The sequence below is a fragment of the Oncorhynchus masou genome, chromosome 26 (assembly GCF_036934945.1).
Source record: "Oncorhynchus masou masou isolate Uvic2021 chromosome 26, UVic_Omas_1.1, whole genome shotgun sequence".
NCBI lineage: Eukaryota > Metazoa > Chordata > Actinopteri > Salmoniformes > Salmonidae > Oncorhynchus > Oncorhynchus masou.
The window spans coordinates 2,660,454-2,686,727 of NC_088237.1; the positions used below are offsets into that span (position 1 = coordinate 2,660,454).

General features: G+C 44.3%; 2 protein-coding genes across 3 annotated transcripts in view; one reads left to right on the forward strand and one right to left on the reverse strand.

The window, feature by feature from the left end:
• The window catches only part of LOC135514644 (collagen alpha-2(IV) chain-like), a 92,249-nt gene extending 87,196 nt beyond the window's left edge, over window positions 1–5,053 (reverse strand). Inside the window, exons 1-3 of one of the 2 annotated variants that reach the window (XR_010451709.1) lie at window positions 4,995–5,053; window positions 4,518–4,602; window positions 3,173–3,320 (exon numbers count right to left, since the gene is read on the reverse strand). The gene's annotated coding sequence lies outside the window, so the exon portion shown is untranslated. Of the gene's footprint in view, window positions 1–3,172; window positions 3,321–4,517; window positions 4,683–4,994 lie in introns of those variants that run through there. The other variant, XM_064938107.1, reaches the window with a different exon arrangement.
• The window catches only part of col4a3 (collagen, type IV, alpha 3), a 142,935-nt gene continuing 121,639 nt past the window's right edge, over window positions 4,979–26,274 (forward strand). The window contains exon 1 of the mRNA XM_064938105.1: window positions 4,979–5,480. Within this exon, the coding sequence (XP_064794177.1) occupies window positions 5,391–5,480 (90 nt within the window). The 5' untranslated portion in view covers window positions 4,979–5,390. The remainder of the gene's footprint in view (window positions 5,481–26,274) is intronic.

Here is a 26,274-nt window from a genome sequence, read left to right on the forward strand (position 1 = left end):
GTGATACATTACATAAAGATGCAGTAGATGATATAGAGTACAGTACAGAGTACAGTATATACGTATACATATGAGATGAATAATGTAGGGTATGTAAACATTATATTAGGTAGCATTGTTTAAAGTGGCTAGTGATATATTTGACATAATTTCCCATCAATTCCCATTATTAAAGTGGCTGGAGTTGAGTCAGTGTGTTGGCAGCAGCCACTCAATGTTAGTGGTGGCTGTTTAACAGCCTGATGGCCTTGAGATAGAAGCTGTTTTTCAGTCTCTCGGTCCCAGCTTTGATGGACCTGTACTGACCTCGCCTTCTGGATGATAGCGGGGTGAACAGGCAGTGGCTTGGGTGGTTGTTGTCCTTGATGATCTTCATGGCCTTCCTGTAACATCGGGTGGTGTAGGTGTCCTAGAGGGCAGGTAGTCTGCCCCCGGTGATGCGTTGTGCAGACCTCACTACCCTCTGGAGAGCCTTACGGTTGTGGGCGGAGCAGTTGCCATACCAGGCGGTGATACAGCCCGCCAGGATGCTCTCGATTGTGCATCTGTAGAAGTTTGTGAGTGCTTTTGGTGACAAGCCGAATTTCTTCAGCCTCCTGAGGTTGAAGAGGCGCTGCTGTGCCTTCTTCACGATGCTGTCTGTGTGGGTGGACCAATTCAGTTTGTCTGTGATGTGTATGCCGAGGAACTTAAAACTTACTACCCTCTCCACTACTGTTCCATCGATGTGGATAGGGGGTGTTCCCTCTGCTGTTTCCTGAAGTCCACAATCATCTCCTTAGTTTTGTTGACGTTGAGTGTGAGGTTATTTTCCTGACACCACACTCCAAGGGCCCTCACCTCTTCCCTGTAGGCCGTCTCGTCGTTGTTGGTAATCAAGCCTAGCACTGTTGTGTCGTCCGCAAACTTGATGATTGAGTTGGAGGCGTGCGTGGCCACGCAGTCGTGGGTGAACAGGGAGTACAGGAGAGGCTCAGAACGCACCCTTGTGGGGCCCCAGTGTTGAGGATCAGCGGGGTGGAGATGTTGTTGCCTACCCTCACCACCTGGGAGCGGCCCGTCAGGAAGTCCAGTACCCAGTTGCACAGGGCGGGGTCGAGACCCAGGGTCTCGAGCTTGATGACGAGCTTGGAGGGTACTATGGTGTTAAATGCTGAGCTGTAGTCGATAAACAGCATTCTCACATAGGTATTCCTCTTGTCCAGATGGGTTAGGGCAGTGTGCAGTGTGATTGAGATTGCATCGTCTGTGGACCTATTTGGGCGGTAAGCAAATTGGAGTGGGTCTAGGGTGTCAGGTAGGGTGGAGGTGATATGGTCCTTGACTAGTCTCTCAAAGCACTTCATGATGACGGAAGTGAGTGCTACGGGGCGGTAGTCGTTTAGCTCAGTTACCTTAGCTTTCTTGGGAACAGGAACAATGGTGGCCCTCTTGAAGCATGTGGGAACAGCAGACTGGGATAGGGATTGATTGAATATGTCCGTAAACACACCAGCCAGCTGGTCTGCGCATATGCTCTGAGGGCGCGGCTGGGGATGCCGTCTGGGCCTTCAGCCTTGCGAGGGTTAACACGTTTAAATATTTTACTCACCTCGGCTGCAGTGAAGGAGAGTCTGCATGTTTTCTTTGCAGGCCATGTCAGTGGCACTGTATTGTCCTCAAAGTGGGCAAAAAAGTTATTTAGTCTGCCTGGGAGCAAGACATCCTAGTCCGTGACAGGGCTGGTTTTCTTTTTGTAATCCGTGATTGACTGTAGACCCTGCCACATACCTCTTGTGTCTGAGCCGTTGAATTGAGATTCTACTTTGTCTCTATACTGACGCTTAGCTTGTTTGATTGCCTTGCGGTGTGAATAGCTGCACTGTTTGTATTCGGTCATGTTTCCGGTCACCTTGCCCTGATTAAAAGCAGTGGTTCGTGCTTTCAGTTTCACGCGAATGCTGCCATCAATCCACGGTTTCTGGTTTGGGAATGTTTTAATCGTTGCTATGGGAATGACATCTTCAACGCACGTTCTAATGAACTCGCACACCGAATCAGCGTATTCGTCAATGTTGTTGTCTGACGCAATACGAAACATATCCCAGTCCACGTGATGGAAGCAGTCTTGGAGTGTGGAATCAGATTGGTCGGACCAGCGTTGGACAGACCTCAGCGTGGGAGCTTCTTGTTTTAGTTTCTGTCTGTAGTCTTACTTTCTGAGTCAAAACTCATGCCGAGATCTACTGCTCAGATTTTTCTAAACGTTACTTAAAAATCGTAAGCCTATGCAACATTAACCAATTAAAACGGCATATTGTCTATGCTTGAATTGCCCTGGCAATATTGTTCTTCTCAGACCATTTAGAAATGATATACCATTTAAATTATATGATCGTACTGGTAATAAATCATTTGTTGTATTACTTGTGAGGCACAGCTACTGTAAATGAGCATTATAATTTCATTGGAGATCGACCAGTCGATCGCAATCGACCAGTTGGTGACCACAAGTAATTGGAAATGTAATAAATATCATGGCCAGAACCTTTTTTGTTGTTGCTGGTACAAGGGAACATTTTTATCCTAGAGTTGTGTGAATTGTGTGTGTGTGTGTGTGTGTGTGTGTGTGTGTGTGTGTGTGTGTGTGTGTGTGTGTGTGTGTGTGTGTGTGTGTGTGTGTGTGTGTGTGTGTGTGTGTGTGTGTGAGAAACGATGGGCTCTGACGAAATGGAGATGAATAGGCGTACAAACAAAATGATGTTTCCTACACCTAGCCCTCCAATAGACCCAGGGGAGCTTCCTCTATATTGCTATACCTGTCTGACTCCTTCAGATCTGCAAACACATAAAAGTGGAAGGTGCTAGTTGAGGGAGGGGCAGAGGAGGATGGTGAGGGGAAGACAGCTCCTAATAATGGCTGGAACTGAGTGAATGGAATGGTATCAAACACATGGGAACCATGTGTTTGATAATACCATTCAATTGATTCTGTTCCAGCCATTATTATGAGCCTGTCCTCCGATTTAAAGTGCCACCAGCCACCATGCTGGGAAGGGGCTATGGGTTGTTTTGGCCAAGGACGAGGAAAATGAGATTTGGAGAAGATGAAAGCTGGAGAAGATGAGAATGGAAGGAGATGAGAGAAAATGGGACAATGGGATCATCATAAGATGTGAGTTGGTAATCTGACCAGAGAGATTTTGGCCCAGGTGGTGCAGCAGGTAGAGACCATCATCTCTGCCACTTAGGGCGTGTCCTGCCTCCAGACATGCCCATGACCTCTGCCTTGCCTCTGATTGGTGTAACACCAACAATGTGACTCTGCCTCTCGACCTCTCCTGTGATATAAACAAACAATGATAAGAGACAAAATACTCTCAGATAGGAAGGCAGATAGGGTAAATTGATGCACAGTAAAAGTGTTGGGGTCAATTCCATTTAAATGTAGTCAATTCAGAAACCAAATAGATATTCATTCCTGAACTGAAAAATCATCCGTTTGTTAAACGGATTCAGATGTATCTCCTTAACAGGTGCAATTAAAAATGCATTAATTCATTTTTAAAAATGAATATCAATAAATTACTGAGTAGAGAGAGTGGATGAATGGATGTATAGATTAATTCAGACACACACACAGAACATTGTCATAACACGTTTTTTCGACCTGATGAACTGTGAACAAGTTGGACTTTGCGGATCAGTTCTCATTCCACAACAAGCTTGTTTATTGACAGGCAGCCTGAGATAAACCCTTTATCACTACAATGTTTGAATATTTAACATCAAAATGAAAGCCACATCATTAGATCACATGTTGAAGATTTCCCCAAAAAACTGCTTGTGCCCGAATTTTTTTCTAGGCTAAACCTCAAAACCTACAAACAATTATGATATGATGATGACAATGATGATGACGATGATATTGATGATCATCATCATTATGACCTCTTATTATTATTGCTGTTATACAGTAACTTCAGTAACTTGATCTATTCTTCATGTATACAACATTTGGCAAGCTCTCAATGGTGCACCACTGTAACTGTATTCACGATAAACCTAAGTGTGCTTGCGGGGACATTTTGCTGATTTTGTGATACATGCGTACTGAATTACGTTGACGAAATAGGCCCCCAAGCCTTCCTCTGCGAATAGGCTAGTAGTCCAGATAAAATTACAACTATAATAAATTCATTAACGAATCAAACACGTGTGTAGCCTAAATTACTCAAGTAAAAAAATCATTTGAAAGGCGTGGTCTGAGTATGTTCCGGAAATATTCAAATTGGGTCAAATGTGTCTCGGCAATAATCCTGCGAATTCAATTCAACTACAATATAACTGAGCGCGTCGCGAAGTTATGGCAGAGACAACGAATGAAACCGTAGCAAATGCCACCCATTAAATGTATATTAGGCCTTGGCACTATTGAGCAAATCTCACGCCATCATATCCTAGCGAGGGTGACAGAATCGTCCAAATCCAGTTTAATTGTAGGCAATAGGTGTTGCTATGCAATAAAACATGCTTACCCCAGTCTTAATCACTGTGTCAGACCCCGTTGACGAAACGTCTTGCAAGTTCAAGTCCCACCAGTACTTTCGCTTGCACTTGTTCCTTAAATCGAAAAACATATCATGGAAGAAAATAAAACAACAAACAGTTGAACCAACAAGTCTAAAAAGTAACGGAAAAACTTAAAGCTCAAAAACTGCTAGTAAGAATAGAGGCTATCACTTCGCCTCCGCACCTCATACCGTAACGAACTTAAAGAGCGCAACTACATTTGACAATACATTTAACAGGTTTATTTTTATATCATCAAATGGTTTAATATACCTACCTTAGAAAAACGTATATAATACTATATAAAACATATCACTATTTATCATTATTCATTAAAAACTAAACATAAACTTCAAAACGTAGTCACAAAGTATTACGGTATTTAAGCCCGCAAGTAAACCTGTACACCGCTCATTCTTAAACCAGCACTTGACAGTACTCACTTTCACAACATAGACATAGAATATTTTTTTCGACGCTTGTATGTCCCACTCGTTGTTATTATATATCAGTGGTTCTACTTTTTAGCCTATGACTTGGGTGTATTAATTAGCCTTAACATACTTAGCTGTCACAGGTGTGAATGGGGCTCAAAGGGTAAAGGCACTGTCCTGAGGGAGGTTATCTTTGCCACGCGCAGGATCTTCGGATAGTGAGTTACACCACCAACTATCAAAGTGCAGAAACCTGTCGCAGTGATAGCGAGCAGTAGGCTATTTCTTCTTATTTCTAAAAGCGAGTTATTCAGGGGGGCTGCTGCATCGATTTTACAGTTACAAAGATAACCACCTGAAACGGGGCTTACGCCAACGGTGTATGGAACTGCTGTAGGTAATGAAATGACATACTTTCTCACTTTTTCCCCACTGCTCCTGAGCGTCCTGTTGCTACTGCTCAGCGGCATCATCACACCTGCATACACAGATGATGTAAGTATGAAAATACCACGCTGAATTAGGCTATAAGGGCTCAGTTTAGAGTAAAGTCTGCTGCATATCGTGCATGCATGTGTTATAACTGATTTGTATGGGAAATATTGTTCAACCATTGTTTATTGCGTACATGAATCTGAGTTGCTGATATAGCTGAGTTGACGTGTCATCCAAGCCGAAATTACTTCAAATGATGTGTCACCTGAATAGCCACCAATAGACGTATTATTGTTAGCCTAACTCATACAGGTAGTCTAGGTTTACTTTAGTGTAGCAGGAGCGCGTTATGTTGAGCTAAGATGGGTATAAAATGCATTGATGTCAGAGTTCAATTATGTTGATGTAATTTATTGACTCTACAGGTCTAGGGCTCATGACGGGTGTATTGCAAAGCTTTAGGTTACTGGTAAAGATTGCATTTAGTTGTAGAGTGATGGCAATTTTAATATGGTAGAATGGAAATGGTTAAAAAGATTCAGCCAGCTCCAACAGAGGCGCTATTGCGTGCGTGCGCACACACACGTAAACACATACACACACAGATAGCTCATTAAGCTGTTTGTTAATTAATTAATTTTTCATAATCTTCATCATCATTATCCCATCTATAAGCACAGTCTGGAATCTGGGAATGGTAATTTCAATTATTGATATTCTCATGAGCAGCGCACACCTGTATTACTCTACACTTCCTACAAAAAGAATGCTCAATATGGGGCATTGAAGAGTCTGCCTTGTGCAGACTGCCAGGTGGAAACAGAATCTATGGAACATATTTTCTGGTACTGTCCATCAGTTGCTTGCTTTTGGAGTCAGGTCCAGGAATGGTTGTTCAGGATTCAAACTGTATTGTTAGGGGATCTGAAAAAACATGATCAGTCAATGGGAAATGTCATTATACTCTTGGGTAAAGTATTTATTTTTAGGGCAATATCAGTAAAATCTTTTCAAATAGGGATTTTTAGAACCCCCATAAGACATCACAGTAAAATGGAGGGATGTATTGCAAAAGGAAATTACACATTGGCATTACACTGGGAAAGATGGGTTAATCTGTGGACATTGGAGGGTTGGAGTTAAGAATGAACGGTGCTGCTGTGGGTGAAAATCCAGAAAATGAAGGAAGAAGAAATTAGTAATATATGTAAAAATATACAGTGCATTCGGAAAGTATTCAGATTACTTTTTTCACATTTTGTTACGTTACAATCTTATTCTAAAATAGATTACATTGTTTCCCCCTCCTCATCGATCTACACACCATGATGACAAAGCGTTAACAGGTTTTTAGACATTTTTGCACATTTACATAAATATTCAGACCCTTTATTCATTACTTTGTTGAAGCACCTTTGGAAGCGATTAGAGCCTTGAGTCTTCTTGGGTATGACGCTACAAGCTTGGCACACCTGTGTTTGGGGAGTTTCTCCCATTCTTCTCTGCAGATCCTCTCAAGCTGTGTCAGGTTGGATGGGGAGCGTCGCTGCGCAGCTAGTTTCTGGTCTCTCCAGAGATATTCGTCAGGTTCAAGTCGGGCTCTGGCTGGGCCACTCAAGGAGATTCAGAGACTTGTCCGGAAGCCACTCCTGATTTGTCTTGTGTGTGTGCTTAGGGTCATTGTCCTGTTGGAAGGTGAACCTTCACCCAAGTATGAGGTCCTGAGCACTCGGCAGCAGGTTTTCATCAAGGATCTTTCTGTATTTTGCTCCATTCATATTTCCCTCGATCCTGACTAGTCTTCCATTCTCTGCCACTGAAAAACATTCCCACAGCCTGATGCTGCCACCACCATGCTTCACTGTAGGGATGGTGCCAGTCTTCCTCCAGACGTGACGCTTGGCATTCAGTCCAAAGAGTTCAACCTTGGTTTCATCAGACCAGATAGTCTGGTTTCTCACGGTCAGAGTCCATTAGGTGCCTTTTGGCAAACTCCAAGCTGGCTGTCATGCCTATTACTGAGGAGTGGCTTCCATTTGGCCCTCTACCTTAAAGGTGTGATTGGTGGAGTGCTGCAGAGATGGTTGTCCTTCTGGAAGGTTCTCCCATCTCCACAGAGGAACTCTGGAGCACTGTCAGAGTGACCATTGGGTTTTTGGTCACCTCCCTGACCAAGACCCTTCTCCCTTCTCCGATTGCTCAGTTTGGCCGGGCGGCCAGCTATAGGAAGAGTCTTGGTGGTTCCAAACTTCTTCCATTTAAAAATGATGGAGGCCACTGTGTGGCCCTTCAATCCTGGAGAAATCTTTTGGTACCCTTCCCCAGATCTGTGCCTCGACACAATCTTGTGTCGGAGCTCTATGGATAATTCCTTTGACCACATGGCTTGGTTTTTGTTCTGACATGCACTGTCAACTGTGAGACCTTATGCAGACAGGTGTGTGCCTTTCCAAATCATGTCCAATCAATTGAATTTACCACAGGTGGATTCCAATCAAGTTGTAAAAACATCTCAAAGATGATCAATGGAAGCAGGATGTACCTGACCTCAATTTCGAGTCTCATAGCCAAGGGTCTGAATACTTATATAATAAGATATTTCTTAAATTTGCAAAAAAAATCTAAAAACATGTTTTTACTTTGTCATTATGGGGTATTGTGTGTAGATTCATGAGGAAAATAATTAGAATAAGGCTTTAACGTAACAACATTTGGAAAAAGTGAAAGGGTCTGAATTCTTCCCGAATGCACTGTATCTGCAATATTGAAGCTGATCTTCCCTCCCTGAAAAATGAGTAAACATTCCAATGAAGACCCAATTTGGTTTTCAGATAATTTTATCATGACAAAATACTGTTAATGTTGTTAAATACCCAATATTATTTAATAACCATTAGTAGAGGGACAAACCATAACGGTTATAAGAATGTTTGGTGAAAATGTTCCAATAACATTTGTTTTGCACATTTAATGTGTTTTTGTCCCAAAATATACAAATAAAAACAGAAATGTGGGCCTGATACATTCTTCTTCGCAGAGGCAACCATGCAACAGATTCTTAGTTTGATCCTATCAGTAGTTTTTGTGAGCCCAAGAATGCTTTGAACATTTCATTTTATGCTGAGAAGACCAAGCATAAATGCCTTTTGATTGTCAATGGTTCCATTCTTCCAGACATTAGACATTATGACTCATCTATAGCTGAAATTAGTAGGTGGCTCAGTAGGATGACAATTGCAATACCAAGTCCCACGGGTTTGGCCGGGGTAGGCCGTCATTGTAAATAAAAATTTACTCCACCACAGGCTTTACACAATGCTTTGATCATTATAACAATATATGACGAAGAAAGGATTGATGTCTATGCAGTTTAAAATTGGATAGCCAACTCCTGATTGAAAGTGCGTATTTAGATCTTTAAAAATATAGCCTATATATGTGGCAGACTGGGGGTGAGGGAGGGATGTTATGGAGGCAGCAGGTATAAAGTAGAATGCTCAAATTAGAGTATGTGTTAATGTTGTCCTCAGTGTGTGTGTGTGTGTATGGTGAGAAGAGGGCCAGGTTGGTGTAAGGGTGGCTTGTGTTCACAGTGTAAGAGTGTGGTAAGTCTGCAGTGAGAACAATTCCCCTTGTCGTGTGTATTTGTTTTACAGCGGCTGTTATCTGCAGTAGACATCTGATGGGGCACAGGCTCAGTCTTGTCACTGTGAATCTCAGATCACTCTGCTTTTAGACAGTCAGTGTGCTGCGTGCTCCACAGCCTCACCTCTTGGGCATCATAGATTCCACATCACCTGTACTAGTCATGACTACACAGGTTCAGTATTGAGACTCTGGACTAGGAACTCATTACTGCCCCAGATACAATGTTCACCCCCTCTGTAGGACTAGTGCTCATCCACTGGGGAAGAGACCTATGAGCACCACTTAGTTGTACTAAGATTAGCTGCAGTCTTTAAAACTACTGTAGTTTATACGCTGAACAAAAATATAAACACAACATATAAAGTGTTGGTCTCACGTTTCATGAGCTGAAATAAAAGATCCCAGAAATGTTCCATATGCACAAAAATCATATTTCTCTCAAATTTTGTGCAGAAATGTGTTTACATCCCTGTTAGTGAGCATTTCTCTTTTGCTAAAATAATCCATGCATCTGATGGGTGTGGCATATCAAGAAGCTGACTAAACAGCATGATCATTACACAGGTGCGCCTTGTGCTGGGGACAACGCATGTGAAGTTTTGTCACACAACACAAAGTCACACATGTTTTGAGTAAGCGTGCAATTGGCATGCTGACAGTAGTAATGTCCACCAGAGCTGTTGCCAGAGAAATTAATGTTAATTTCTCTACCATAAACCGCTGCCGACGTCATTATAGAGAATTTGGTAGTTTGACCAACTGGCCTCACAACCGCAGGCCATGAGTATGGTGTTGTGTGGGTGAGTGGTTTGCTGATGTCAACGTTGTGAACAGAGTACCCCATGGTGGTGGTGGGGTTCTGGTATGGTCAGGTAGAAGCTACGGACAACAAACAAAATTGCATTTTATCGATGGCAATTTGAATGCACAGAGACACAGTGATGAGATCCTGAGGCCCATTGTCGTGCCATTCATCCATTGCCATCATCTCATGTTTCAGCATAATAATGCACAGCCCCATGACGCAAGGATATACACACAATTCCTGGAAGCTGAAAATGATCCAGTTCTTCCATGGCCTCCATACTCACCAGACATGTCACCCATTGAGCATGTGTGGGATGCTCAGGATCGACGTGTACCGCAGTGTGTTCCAGTTCCCATCAATACCCAGCAACTTCGCACAGCCAAATTCCACAGGCCACAATAAACAGCCTGATCAACTCTATGCAAAGGAGATGTGTCGCGCTGCATGAGACACATGGTGGTCATGCCAGATACTGACTGGTTTTCTGATCCACACCCCTAACTTTTTTTAAGGCACAGTATCTGTGACCAGCAAATGCATATCTGTATCATGTGAAATCCATAGATTAGGGCCTAATGAATTTATTTCAATTGACTGATTTCCTTTATATGAAATGTAACTCAGTAAAATCTAGCATTTATATATTTGTTCAGTATAATACAGAATAAGTTTGTATTGATCCATCTTTATATTTAAACCCCATTGTAATAGGAAACATAAATACAGCAAATATATGTGGTGCTTTATCTTTTCAACTCATTTTGAATAGTGGCATATAGCCTCTACAAAACAGACGGCCTAAGGCATAGACTTACCGCAACAGAAGACAACTTTTGAAGTTCCAAAACATCTATGACCCTTGTTTAAGACTGCTTTCAGTAGCAGAAATGCAGGAAATATAGAAAACTATTGGAATGTGAAAGAGGAAATAGCGTACTGCAGAAAGTTGTTCAAAATAACTATCTGCCTCTGGGCAAAAAGGTAAGATGGACAGAGAGAGGCAGAGAGACAGAATATATATAATATTTTCCAGGTGTGTGGAGTCACACAGTCTGATGGTCACAGTCTAGTGACTAAGTCAATTCATATGGCCTTAACTTCTATGCTATACACTATGGACAACATTTTTGATAACACTTTATATGAAGGGGGTATACAAAGTATTCATAACATCCTTATGAAACCAGTCATGACACCTTCAAGAACGCTGCAGTATCATTCACACAACATTCACAACACATTTATTCAACAGCATTCATAATATGTCTTCAAAATAAATAAATACTTATTATAGTACAATAATTGTTTTATAAGACAAATCTTGAGTGAGCCTGGTGATGCTGACTGAGTGGGCTCAAGTTCAGGTCTCCTGCGCACTACAACAGTGTGTTAGCCTGCGGAACTAAAAGCTAGGCAATCGTATGTGGCACTAATACAAGTCTTCAGATCTCAGCTAATTCCCTTAACATACAGATTTTACGGTATGTTGCAAGTTAAAAAAATCTCAGGCAGTGTTTTTCAGAGCCCAATTCATACAGTCCCATTAGTTTATCAATACATAATGAAAGGTGTGAAAAACGATAAACTACTGTTTCCCTGGCTAAATTGATGAACTGATTTGGGCCATCAGTTGATTGATAGATCTTGGCCTACTGTGAGAAAGATAACATTTCTTGCGGGTAGATGCTCGCACGCGTTTTACAGTTAGGCTATGTATAACTTTAGGGCGGCAGGGTAGCCTAGTGGTTAGAGCATTGGACTAGTAACTGAAGGAATGCAAGTTCAAATCCCTGAGCTGACAAGGTACAAAAGCTTATGTTCTGCCTCTGAGCAGGCAGTTAGCCCACTGCTCCTAGGCCATCATTGAAAATAAGAATTTGTTCTTAACTGACTTGCCTAGTTAAATAAATAAAAAAAATAACTTGCAGAGGTGGATGCTGAAAATCTGTACTTAGGTAAAAGTAATGTTACTTAGTAGAGGTCGACCGATTGTGATTTTTCAACGCCGATACCGATTATTGGAGGACCAAAAAAGCCGATACCGATTAATCAGCCGATTTAATAATTTTTTTTGTAATAATGACAATTACAACAATACTGAATTAACACTTATTTTAACTTAATATAATACATCAATAAAATCAATTTAGCTTCAAGTGGATAATAAAACATGTTCAATTTGGTTTAAATAATGCAAAAACAAAGTGTTGCAGAAGAACATATGAAAGCTGGTGTTTCCTTTGAACATGAGTCTTCAATATTTCCAGGTAAGAAGTTTTAGGTTGTAGCTATTATAGGACTATTTCCCTCTATACCATTTGTATTTCATTAACCTTTGACTATTGGATGTTCTTATAGGCACTTTAGTATTGCCAGTGTAACAGTATATCTTCCGTCTCTCTCCTCGCTCCTCCCTGTGCTCGAACCAGCAACACAACGACAGCAGCCACCACATCGAAGCAGCGTTACCCATGCAGAGCAAGGGAAACAACCACCCTAAGGCTCAGAGCGAGTGAAGTTTGAAATGCTATTAGCGCACGCTAACTAGCCAGCCATTTCACTTCGGTCACACCAGTTTGAAGTCATAAACAGCGCAATGCTTGACTCACAACGAATAGCTGCTGGCAAAAGGCACGAACAGATACTTAGATACTTGTATGCTTGTATGCTCAGTCAGATTATATGCAACACAGGACACACTAGATAATATCTAGTAATATCATCAACCATGTGTAGTTAACTAGTGATTAGGATTGACTGTTTTCTATAAGATAAGTTTAATGCTAGCTAGCAACTTACCTTGGCTTACTGCATTTGCGTAACAGGCAGTCTCCTTGTGGAGTGTAACAAGAGAGAGGCAGGTCATTAATATTGGTATAGTTAACTGTAAGGTTGCAAGATTGAATCCCCGGAGCTGACAAGGTGAAAATCTGCCTCTCTGCCCCTGAACGAGGCAGTTAACCCACCGTTCCTGTAACGGCGTTCTTTTGTTGTTGAAGGAGAGTCGGACCGAAATGCAGCGTGTAAGTTACTCATGTTTATTGAGTGAAGACAAAACGAACAAACTAACACGAATAACTAATAAATACAAAAAAAACAACAAACAGAACGAAACCTAATACAGCCTGACTGGTGAAACTAACACAGAGACAGGAACAATCACCCACGAAATACAAAGCGAAATCAGGCTACCTAAATACGGTTCCCAATCAGCGACAACGAGAAGCACCTGACTCCGATTGAGAACCGCCTCAGGCAGCCAACCTAATTAACACACACACACACCCCTAATCAACTACAATACCAAACACTACAAACCCCAATACGAAAAAACAATACATAACAACCCCATGTCACACCCTGGTCTGACTAACTAATAAACTAAAACACACAATACTAAGACCAAGGCGTGACAGAACCCCCCTAAGGTGCGGACTCCCGAATGCACCTCAAAACCATAGGGAGGGTCCGGGTGGGCGTCTGTCCATGGTGGCGGTTCCGGCTCCGGACGTGGACCCCACTTCATAAATGTCAATGTTCCTCCCCTTCGCGTCCATGGATAATCCACCCTAACCGCCGACCATGGCCGAATAGTCCTCACCCAGAACCCTACATAATAGAAGAGCAGCTCGTGACTGAGGGGCAGCTCGGGACTGAGGCAGCTCGGGACTGAGGGACAGCTCGGGACAGAGGGGCAGCTCGGGACAGAGGGGCAGCTCGGGACAGAGGGGCAGCTCGGGACAGAGGGGCAGCTCAGCACTGAGAGGCAGCCCAGCACCGAGAAAAAGCCCAGCACCGGGAAAAAGCCCAGCCAGGAAGTAGAATCCGGCAGATCCAGGCTGACTGGCGGATCCTGGCTGACTGGCGGATCCTGGCTGACTGGCGGATCCTGGCTGACTGGCGGATCCTGGCCGACTGGCGGATCCTGGCCGACTGGCGGATCCTGGCCGACTGGCGGATCCTGGCTGACTAGCAGATCTGGAAGAGTCTGGTTGACTGGCAGATCTGGAAGAGTCTGGTTGACTGGCAGATCTGGAAGAGTCTGGTTGACTGGCAGATCTGGAAGAGTCTGGTTGACTGGCAGATCTGGAAGAATCTGGTTGACTGGCAGATCTGGAAGAGTCTGGTTGACTGGCAGATCTGGAAGAGTCTGGCTGACTGGAATGGTCTGGCTGACTGGCAGATCTGGAAGAGTCTGGCTGACTGGCAGATCTGGCTGCTTCATGCTGACTGACGGCTCAGGCTGCTCCATGCAGAATGACAGCTCTGGCGGCTTCTTGCAGATTGGCAGCTCCATGCAGACTGGCAACTCCATGCAGACTAGCAGCTCAGGCTGCTGTATACAGACAGGAGGCTCCGGCAGCGCTGTAGAGGAGGAAGGCTCTAGAACCGCTGAACAGACGGGAGACTCCGACAGCGCAGGAGAGGGAGAAAGCGCTGGCTGCGCTGAACAGGCGAGGCGCACTGTAGGCCTGATGCGTGGTGCTGGCACTGGTGGTATTTGGCCGAGGACACGCACAGGAAGCCTAGTGCGGGGAGCTGCTACTGGAGGGCTGGGGTGTGGAGGTGGTTCTGGATAGACCGGACCGTGCAGGCGCACTGGAGCTCTTGAGCACCGAGCCTGCCCAACCTTACCTGGTTGAATACTCTCGGTTGCCCTGCCAGTGCTGTGAGGAGAAATAGCCCGCACTGGGCTATGTAGGCTAACCGGAGAAACAGAGCGCAAGGCTGGTGCCATGAAAACCGGCCCAAGGAGACGCACTGGAGAACGGATGCGTAGAGCCGGCTTCATAGCATTTGGCTCGACGCTCAATCTAGCCCGGCCGATACGCGGAGCTGAAATATACCGTACCGGGCTATGCACCGGCACTGGGGACCCCGTGCGCACCTCTGCATAACACGGTGCCTATCCGGTCTCTCTAGCCCCCCGGTAAGCACAGGGAGATTGCGCAGGTCTCCTACCTGACGCAGCCATACTCCCTGATAGACCCCCCCCAAAAAAATTTGGGGGCTGCTTTTCGGGCTTCCATCCAAGTCGCCGTGCTGCCTCCTCATATTTGCGCCTCTCCGCTTTAGCCGCTTCTACTTCCTCCTTGGGGAGGCGATATTCACCAGGCTGAGCCCAGGGTCCTTCTCCGTCCAGTTCGTCTTCCCATGTCCATTCACCGAATAATTCCTCCTCCCTTTGCTGCTCCAGCTGTCGCTGCCTGTTAACACGCTGCTCCGGTTTACTCTTCGCCTGCTGCGCTTTAGGGCGGCTACACTCTTCTGGTTTAGCCCAGGGTCCTCTTCCGTCCAGGATTTCCTCCCATGTCCAGAAATCCTTATAACGAGGCTCCACTTTGCGCGGCTCTTCTTTGCGCTGCTCCTGCCTGTTGACACGCTGCTCGGTCCGAGTTTGGTGGGTGATTCTGTAACGGCGTTCTTTTGTTGTTGAAGGAGAGTCGGACCGAAATGCAGCGTGTAAGTTACTCATGTTTATTGAGTGAAGACAAAACGAATGAACTAACACGAATAACTAATAAATACAACAAAAAAAACCAAACAGAACGAAACCTAATACAGCCTGACTGGTGAAACTAACACAGAGACAGGAACAATCACCCACGAAATACAAAGCGAAATCAGGCTACCTAAATACGGTTCCCAATCAGCGACAATTAGAAGCACCTGACTCCGATTGAGAACCGCCTCAGGCAGCCAACCTAATTACATTTACATTTTACATTTAAGTCATTTGGCAGACGCTCTTATCCAGAGCGACTTACAAATTGGTGAATTCACCTTATGACATCTAGTGGAACAGCCACTTTACAATAGTGCATCTAAATCATTTAAGGGGGGGCGGGGGTGAGAAGGATTACTTTATCCTATCCTAGGTATTCCTTAAAGAGGTGGGGTTTCAGGTGTCTCCGGAAGGTGGTGATTGACTCCGCTGTCCTGGCGTCGTGAGGGAGTTTGTTCCACCATTGGGGGGCCAGAGCAGCGAACAGTTTTGACTGGGCTGAGCGGGAACTGTACTTCCTCAGTGGTAGGGAGGCGAGCAGGCCAGAGGTGGATGAACGCAGTGCCCTTGTTTGGGTGTAGGGCCTGATCAGAGCCTGGAGGTACTGCGGTGCCGTTCCCCTCACAGCTCCGTAGGCAAGCACCATGGTCTTGTAGCGGATGTGAGCTTCAACTGGAAGCCAGTGGAGAGAGCGGAGGAGCGGGGTGACGTGGGAGAACTTGGGAAGGTTGAACACCAGACGGGCTGCGGCGTTCTGGATGAGTTGTAGGGGTTTAATGGCACAGGCAGGGAGCCCAGCCAACAGCGAGTTGCAGTAATCCAGACGGGAGATGACAAGTGCCTGGATTAGGACCTGCGCCGCTTCCTGTGTGAGGCAGGGTCGTACTCTGCGGATGTTGTAGAGCATGAACCTACAGGAACGGGCCACCGCCTTGATGTTAGTTGAGAACGACAGGGTGTTGTCCAGGATCACGCCAAGGTTCTTAGCGCTCTGGGAGGAGGACACAATGGAGTTGTCAACCGTGATGGCGAGATCATGGAACGGGCAGTCCTTCCCCGGGAGGAAGAGCAGTTCCGTCTTGCCGAGGTTCAGCTTGAGGTGGTGATCCGTCATCCACACTGATATGTCTGCCAGACATGCAGAGATGCGATTCGCCACCTGGTCATCAGAAGGGGGAAAGGAGAAGATTAATTGTGTGTCGTCTGCATAGGAATGATAGGAGAGACCATGTGAGGTTATGACAGAGCCAAGTGACTTGGTGTATAGCGAGAATAGGAGAGGGCCTAGAACAGAGCCCTGGGGGACACCAGTGGTGAGAGCGCGTGGCGAGGAGACAGATTCTCGCCACGCCACCTGGTAGGAGCGACCTGTCAGGTAGGACGCAATCCAAGCGTGGGCCGCGCCGGAGATGCCCAACTCGGAGAGGGTGGAGAGGAGGATCTGATGGTTCACAGTATCGAAGGCAGCCGATAGGTCTAGAAGGATGAGAGCAGAGGAGAGAGAGTTAGCTTTAGCAGTGCGGAGCGCCTCCGTGATACAGAGAAGAGCAGTCTCAGTTGAATGACTAGTCTTGAAACCTGACTGATTTGGATCAAGAAGGTCATTCTGAGAGAGATAGCGGGAGAGCTGGCCAAGGACGGCACGTTCAAGAGTTTTGGAGAGAAAAGAAAGAAGGGATACTGGTCTGTAGTTGTTGACATCGGAGGGATCGAGTGTAGGTTTTTTCAGAAGGGGTGCAACTCTCGCTCTCTTGAAGACGGAAGGGACGTAGCCAGCGGTCAGGGATGAGTTGATGAGTGAGGTGAGGTAAGGGAGAAGGTCTCCGGAAATGGTCTGGAGAAGAGAGGAGGGGATAGGGTCAAGCGGGCAGGTTGTTGGGCGGCCGGCCGTCACAAGAAGCGAGATTTCATCTGGAGAGAGAGGGGAGAAAGAGGTCAGAGCACAGGGTAGGGCAGTGTGAGCAGAACCAGCGGTGTCGTTTGACTTAGCAAACGAGGATCGGATGTCGTCGACCTTCTTTTCAAAATGGTTGACGAAGTCATCTGCAGAGAGGGAGGGGGGGGGGGGGAAGGAGGATTCAGGAGGGAGGAGAAGGTGGCAAAGAGCTTCCTAGGGTTAGAGGCAGATGCTTGGAATTTAGAGTGGTAGAAAGTGGCTTTAGCAGCAGAGACAGAGGAGGAAAATGTAGAGAGGAGGGAGTGAAAGGATGCCAGGTCCGCAGGGAGGCGAGTTTTCCTCCATTTCCGCCCTGTTCTGTGAGCTCGCAATGAGTCGTCGAGCCACGGAGCGGGAGGGGAGGACCGAGCCGGCCTGGAGGATAGGGGACATAGAGAGTCAAAGGATGCAGAAAGGGAGGAGAGGAGGGTTGAGGAGGCAGAATCAGGAGATAGGTTGGAGAAGGTTTGAGCAGAGGGAAGAGATGATAGGATGGAAGAGGAGAGAGTAGCGGGGGAGAGAGAGCGAAGGTTGGGACGGCACGATACCATCCGAGTAGGGGCAGTGTGGGAAGTGTTGGATGAGAGCGAGAGGGAAAAGGATACAAGGTAGTGGTCGGAGACTTGGAGGGGAGTTGCAATGAGGTTAGTGGAAGTACAGCATCTAGTAAAGATGAGGTCGAGCGTATTGCCTGCCTTGTGAGTAGGGGGGGAAGGTGAGAGGGTGAGGTCAAAAGAGGAGAGGAGTGGAAAGAAGGAGGCAGAGAGGAATGAGTCAAAGGTAGACGTGGGGAGGTTAAAGTCGCCCAGGACTGTGAGAGGTGAGTCGTCCTCAGGAAAGGAGCTTATCAAGGCATCAAGCTCATTGATGAACTCTCCGAGGGAACCTGGAGGGCGATAAATGATAAGGATGTTAAGCTTGAAAGGGCTGGTAACTGTGACAGCATGGAATTCAAAGGAGGCGATAGACAGATGGGTAAGGGGAGAAAGAGAGAATGACCACTTGGGAGAGATGAGGATCCCGGTGCCACCACCCCGCTGACCAGAAGCTCTCGGGGTGTGCGAGAACACGTGGGCGGACGAAGAGAGAGCAGTAGGAGTAGCAGTGTTATCTGTGGTGATCCATGTTTCCGTCAGTGCCAAGAAGTCGAGGGACTGGAGGGAGGCATAGGCTGAGATGAACTCTGCCTTGTTGGCCGCAGATCGGCAGTTCCAGAGGCTACCGGAGACCTGGAACTCCACGTGGGTCGTGTGCGCTGGGACCACCAGATTAGGGTGGCCGCGGCCACGCGGTGTGGAGCGTTTGTATGGTCTGTGCAGAGAGGAGAGAACAGGGATGGATAGACACATAGTTGACAGGCTACAGAAGAGGCTACGCTAATGCAAAGGAGATTGGAGTGACAAGTGGACTACACGTCTCGAATGTTCAGAAAGTTAAGCTTACGTAGCAAGAATCTTATTGACTAAAATGATTGAAATGATACAGTACTGCTGGAGTAGGCTAGCTGGTAGTGGCTGCGTTGTTGACTTTGTAGGCTAGCTGGCAGTGGCTGCGTTGTTGACACTACACTAATCAAGTCGTTCCGTCGAGTGTAATAGTTTCTACAGTGCTGCTATTCGGGGGCTAGCTGGCTAGCTAGCAGTGTTGATTACGTTACGTTACGTTAAAAGAACGACAATAGCTGGCTAGCTAACCTAGCAAATCGCTCTAGACTACACAATTGTCTTAGATACAAAGACGGCTATGTAGCTAGCTAGCTACGATCAAACAAATCAAACCGTTGTACTGTAATGAAGTGAGATGAAAATGTGATACTACCTGTGGAGCGAAGCGGAATGTTGACCGGGTTGTTGACGTTCTATTCAGTAGGCGTTGGCTAGCTGTTGGATAGCTAGCTAGCAGTATCTCCTACGTTAAGGATGACAAATAGCTGGCTAGCTAACCTCGGTAAATTAAGATAATCACTCTAAGTCTACACACTCTAAACTACACAATTATCTTGGATACGAAGACAGCAAAGACAACTATGTAGCTAGCTAACACTACACTAATCGAGTCGTTCAGGTGAGTGAATAGTTTCTACAGTGCTGGTATTCGTTAGCTAGCTGCTGGGCAGATAGCAGTGTAGACTACGTTAGGACGACGAAATACGATAATTACGCAATTATCTTTGATACAAAGACGGCTATGTAGCTAGCTAAGAAGAAATTGCTAAGATTAGACAAATCAAACCGTTGTACTATAATGAAATGTAATGAAAATGTAATGAAAATTCAATGAAAAGTTATACTACCTGCGGACCGAAGTGTAGACGCGACCGCTCGCTCCAACCCGGAACCGGAAGATTAACACACACACACACCCCTAATCAACTACAATACCAAACACTACAAACCCCAATACGAAAAAACAATACATAACAACCCCATGTCACACCCTGGTCTGACTAACTAATAAACTAAAACACACAATACTAAGACCAAGGTGTGACAGTTCCTAGGCCGTCATTGAAAATAAGAATGTGTTCTTAACTGACTTGCCTAGTTAAATAAAGATTAAATAAAGGTGTAAAAAAATTTTTTTTTAAAAATCCCAATATTACCGATTTCGGATTGTTATGAAAACTTGAAATCATCCCTAATTAATCGGTCGACCTCTATTACTTAGATTGTAATTTACTCAAGTAAAATGTTATTTCTTAGGAAACTACTTAAGAGTAAAAAAGTATCCGGACAGAAAATTAATTAAGTACTATTTCTAAATTTTGTTTGGTCATTTTTTGACACCTTATGGTAAACTGTGACAGAAAACAAAAAGGACAATGACATAGTGCAATTGATTTGATATACATAGGCTGTATTTATTATGGATCCCCATTTGCTGCCAAGGCAGAAGCTGCTATTACTGGGATCCAGGAAAATAAAGGCAGTTATACAATATTAAAAACATTACAATACATTCATAACACATTTCACAACACACTAAGTGTGTGCCCTCAGGCCCCTACTCCCTACTTCCACAACACAAAATCCATATGTACGTGTGTGTGTATAGTGCTTATGTTATCATGTGTTATCATGTGTTATTAAGGGGGACAGGTGGCCAAGTGGTTAGAGCATTGGGCCAGGAACTGAAAGGTTGATAGATCAAATCCCTGAGCTGACAAAGTAAAAAATCTGTCTTACTGCCTCTGAACAAGGCAGTTAACCCACTGTTGCCTGATAGGTGGACATTGTAATTAAGAATTTGTTCTTAACTCACTTGTCAAGTTAAATAAAGGATACTTTTGAATGTATGCTTGTGTTGCTTTACAGTCCCCGCTGTTTAATAAGTTGTATTTTTATATGTATAAGTCTGATTCTACTGTCCAGGCTACATCACATCCGGCCGTGATAAGGCGGCGCATAATTTGCCCAGTGTTGTCCGGGTTTGACCGGGGTAGGCCGTCATTGTAAATAAGAATTTGTTCTTAATTAACTGACTTGCCTAGTTAAATAAAGGTTAAATGTAAAAAAATAATAATTTAAAAAGCACTGCTTGCATCAGTTACCCGATGTGGAATAGAGTTCCACGTAGTGTCCCATAGTTTGTTATGGATTGGGGACTGTGAAGAGAACTCTGATGGCTTGTTGTGTGGGGTATGCATGGGTGTCTGAGCGGTGTGCTAGTCGTAAACAGACAGCTCGGTGCATTCAACATGTCAATACCTCTCACAAATACAAGTAGTGATAAAGTAGTGTAGTGATAAAGTCAATCTCTTCTCCACTTTGAGATTGACATGTATATTTTTTCGGCTCCCGAGTGGTGCAGCGGCATCTCAGTGGGGCACAGCATCTCATTGCTTGAGGTGTCACTCGATTCCAGGCTGTTTCATTGGCCGTGATTCTGAGTCCCATAGGGTGTTGCACAATTGTGACTCACCACCTGGATTTTGTCTTAAGTAGTGAAATTTTGTTTTTTACATTGGATTAAAGTAGTGACTCAGAGCTACAAAATTATATATCATACACTGCATTTGAGGAACAATGGGAAAGTAATTCTGCTTTGAAATTTGATCAACTTGTAAACTTACTTTTGAGAAAATGACCTTTGAATGTTTTGGTATCTAGTGAAGAGCTCTTCTTTGTATACACCCATTCAGCATCCTTCACACCCTCTTAAGCTTTAGCCCCACCCATCTCGTTTCGCTCTCGGAGCGCACACTTGATGCCCTGGCCAATGATTTGTTTACCTATGGATAACATGAAAACAGCCGAACTAGCTCTAACTTTTTTGCAGACGTTTACTGACACAGGCCAAATTCAACGGGTGTTGTACACACGTCACGTAACTTTAGCTAATGAGCCAGCCAGCTAACGTTAGCTAGTTAAACAACAACGCTAACCAACCAGGTTCAAAATTAGCTAGTTAACAGTACAGTTTAGATTGAAATGAAACTTTCTGTCAAAATTAGAAATGTGTAATATCTGAAAATGTAGCTATCTAACGCTACACTATCTTACCTGTATACATGATCATGCATGATGGACGCGTTTTTTTAAAGCCATGTTTTCTCGGGCTTAACAAACAAGGCTCGTAATTTAACCATTTTATTCATAAACTCAGCAAAAAAAGAAACTTCTCTTTTTTGGGAACCTGTCTTTCAAAGATAATTCATAAAAAATCCAAACAACTTCCCAGATCTTCATTGTAAGGGATTTTTAAACACTGTTTCCCATGCTTGTTCAATGAACCATAAACAATGAATGAACATGCACCTGTGGAAGGGTCGTTAAGACACTAACAGTTTACAGACGGTAGGAAATTAAGGTCACAGTTATGAAAAATGTAGGACACTAAAGAGGCCTTTCTACTTACTCTGAGAAACACCAAAGGAAAAATGCCCAAGGTCCCTGCTCATCTGCGTGAACGTGCCTTAGGGATGCTGCAAGGAGGCATGAGGTCTGCAGATGCAATGTCCGTACAGTGAGACACCTAAGACAGCGCTAGAGGGAGATGGGATGGACAGCTGATCATCCTCGCAGTGGCAGACCGCGTGTAACAACACCTGCACAGGATCGGTACATCCGAACATCAGACCTGCGGGACAGGTACAGGATGGCAACAACAACTGCCTGAGTTACACCAGCAACGCACAATCCCTCCATCAGTGCTCAGACTGTCCGCAATAGGCTGAGAGAGGCTGGACTGAGGTCTTGTAGGCCTGTTGTAAAGCAGGTCCTTACCAGACATCACCGGCAACAACGTCGTCTATGGGCACAAACCCACCGTCGCTGGACCAGACAGGACTGGCAAGAAGTGCTCTTCACTGACGATTCGTGGTTTTGTCTCACCAAAGGTGATGGTAGGATTATCGTTTATCGTCGAAGGAATGAGCATTACACCGCAGCCTGTACTTTGGAGCAGGATCGATTTGGAGGTGGAGGGTCCGTCATGGTCTGGGGCGGTGTGTCACAGTCTCATCAGACTGAGCTTGTTGTTATTGCAGGCAATCTGAACGCTGTGCGTTACAGGGAAGACATCCTCCTCCCTCATGCGGTATCCTTCCTGCAGGCTCATCCTGACATGACCCTCCAGCATGACAATGTCACCAGCCATACTGTTTGTTCTGTGCGTGATTTCCTGCAAGACAGGAATATCAGTGTTCTGCAATGGCCAGCGAAGAGCCCTGATCTCAATTCCATTGAACACGTCTGGGACCTGTTGGATCGGAGGGTGAGGGCTAGGGCCATTCCCCCAGAAATGTCTGGGAACTTTCAGGTGCGTTGGTGGAAGAGTGGGGTAACATCTCACAGCAAGAACTGGCAAAACTGGTGCTGTCCATGAGGAGGAGATGCACTTTAATGCATCTGGTGGCCACACCAGATACTGACTGTTACTTTTGACACATTATTCCATTTCCATTAGTCACATGTCTGTGGAACTTGTTAAGTTTATGTCTTGGTTGTTGAATCTTGTTATGTATACAAATATGTACACATGTTAAGTTTGCTGAAAATAAATGCAGTTGACAATGAAATGGCATTTCTTTTTTTACTGAGTTAATTTTCAGATGCCATACAAGTTTGTTATTAAGGCACATGAAAAAACGCATTTTGATGAAAATATATTTTTTATGTATCATGTGACTTGCAGCATACGCCTAGTTTCCAGAATTGGGTCACAATTGGCCCAAGGTTGTCTGGATTAGTGTTTGGCCCGGGGTAGGCCGTAATTGTAAATATAAATTTGTTCTTAACTGACTTGCCTAGTTAAATAAAGTTTAAATAAAAAGGTTTATTTAAAAATGGTAGGTTGACTGATGGTTGGTTGACCAGGTTGCATGCACTGGTTACCGTTTGAAACGTTTTCTTGAGTGGGCAGCTTGATGAAAGCCAGTCAATATTTAAACCACCCAGAAAATATACCTCTATGTTGATATCACATATATTATCAAGCATTTCACACGTTATCCAGATATTGACTGTTAGCACTTGGGGGTCAATAGCAGCTTCTCACAAGAATGGGTTTAGGTGAGGCAGACGAACCTGTAGCCATATTACTTCAACAGTATTTAACATGAGATCCTCTCTAATCTTTACAGGAATGTGGTTTGGAATAGAAACAGCAACACCTTCACCACTGGCAATTCTGTCTTTTCTGTAAATGCTACAACATTGTATTGCTCCCACTGTGTCATCAACGGTATTGTCTAAGTGAGTTTCAAAGATATGAATATGAATTTCATCGGTTACTAGCATGTTATTCATTTCAAGAATCTGTTTCTTAAGCTCCATATGTAAACGTGGGCTATTTAATTAAAGGGTTTTTCTGGGATGCTTGATTGTTTTCTTTTCTTTACTGGGAAGTTTAGCAGAAGTAGATATTCTCATGCTATTTATGATTGTGCAGTGTGAGCTGCACACAATGGACTTCAAACCAGGGCACGTAGTGTGCTAACAGCATAAATCTGGTTCATAGGCACTTGATTGCTGCGTACAATTGCTGCAGGATCAGCAGTTACATTGTGTCTACCAATGCCCCTGGTATAATATACATTTACTAAAGCATTATGAGTCAGCGACACAATGGTAGGGATTAATTGAGCTGGGCTTGGGTCATTGGTAAGTGCTTGTCTCCTTTCGCAGCCTTATAATGCTGTGAAAGGATCCAGGAATCCAAATCATTTGGGTGGATCCCATCCTCCTTATAAAACATGTTTTGTTTCCAAAAGGAATCAAAATTGTCAACAAACGTTACACTCATTGAGCTTCAATAATCAAGTTGCCAGTTGTGAAGAGAAATAATCCTGCTATAGCGTTCAATGCCACGATTCAGAGAGGGCACAGTTTCAATTACAGTCATTTAATGTTGACTTAACAATGCATAATGCAGAAATGGCTGGCATTTCCTGGTTGCAAAAATTTGAATAGTTCGTCTAATTTCAGTTTGTGACAGAAAAAGCAAGTGTAGTGTGGGGAGTCAATGTATCATCTAAACCTCTGTGAAATGTTTTTTCCATAACCAATAATATTATATTTTCATGTGTTTGAAGCTAGTGTACGAAACCAAAAGTAAAAAAAAAACACAAAAAAAAAAACTTAAGCAAGGGAAGCATAGAAATGGCGCCCATAGAACAGATATACCACTACTTAAACTTTCCAGCAGCATACCACCCTGCATCTCACTGCTGGCTTGTTTTTGAAGCTAAGCAGGGTTGGTCCTTGTCAGTCCCTGGATGGGAGACCAGATTTAGCTGGAAGTGGTGTTGGAGGGCCAGTCGAAGGCACCCTTTCCTCTGGTCTAAAAAAAATATCCCAATTCCCCCGGGCAGTGATTGGGAGCGTTGCCCTGTGTAGGGTGTGGTCTTTCAGATGGGATGGTAAACAGGTATCCTGACTCTCTGTGGTCACTAAAGATCACATGACACTTATTGTAAGAGTATGGGTGTTAACCCTGGCTTAAACATTTATTTTATTTTATTCCAGGTCTTCAGTTAACATTTTGTTTCTTTCGTCCCACCTGTCTCTCCTGTAACTTCTCCCAGGCTAACACCCAAACTAGCATGATACATGAAGCCTATGCTGTCATTTAGTCACTAGATGGGTTAAGAAAATTACCTATGTTTGAAACCTTAAACAACTCAACAAAACTCCACAACCGAAAAACACAATGTGGTCAGTTTTTTTAACTTACATTACTCAAAACTAATTTTTGTTGATAACTCTGCGAAACACGGAGAGTTTTGTTTTCAGATAGCTTTTCCTCCAAATTAGGAACATGCTGATTTCACTACTTCATTCTATCTTCTTTCTTATCTGAGAAAATGGACAAGTTACTTTCGCCCTGTGTTACTTTCTTCTCTGCTCTCCTCTCCTCTAGGCATAGGCTATTTACTAAGCAATGTGAGTGAGGAGCAAAATAATCAACTTGTTAAGCTACATAACATGCTGGCAAATTGTTCTGGTCAGTTCTACTAGACAAGATGATCATGAGCAGCACTCACCTCAACTAAGCTAACATTTCTACAACCTAATTGTAGCCTAACCAATATCCAAACAGAGATTTAGTGAAAATAAACATATGACATTGATTGATTTATCAAGACGAGTCCCCACCCTTGTCTCAAAGCAGTAATTCTTTATGGATCCATCTAATTGTGGTTAAGAAAACAGTGCATGTGGTGGGCTATGCGAACAGATGGGTGAAGTGACATGCCTCGCAAAGTCTAGAACCACCAGGAGGATAGTATTAGCAGGCGCTGCCTAGCAACTATCAAGAGCATAGTGCATGCCAATGCCACCTCAGCATTATGGCTACATTTCATACGAAGCCATATGCAGAACCTTACCGCAATCATGACTAGGTCGGTTGGCGGAAATAAAAGTTGAGGCTTTGTCACAGGCAATACCTTTCATATATAAAGAAAATTGTGCAAAAAGTTGTCGGGATGCTAAAGTTGGCAGAAAAACATGTT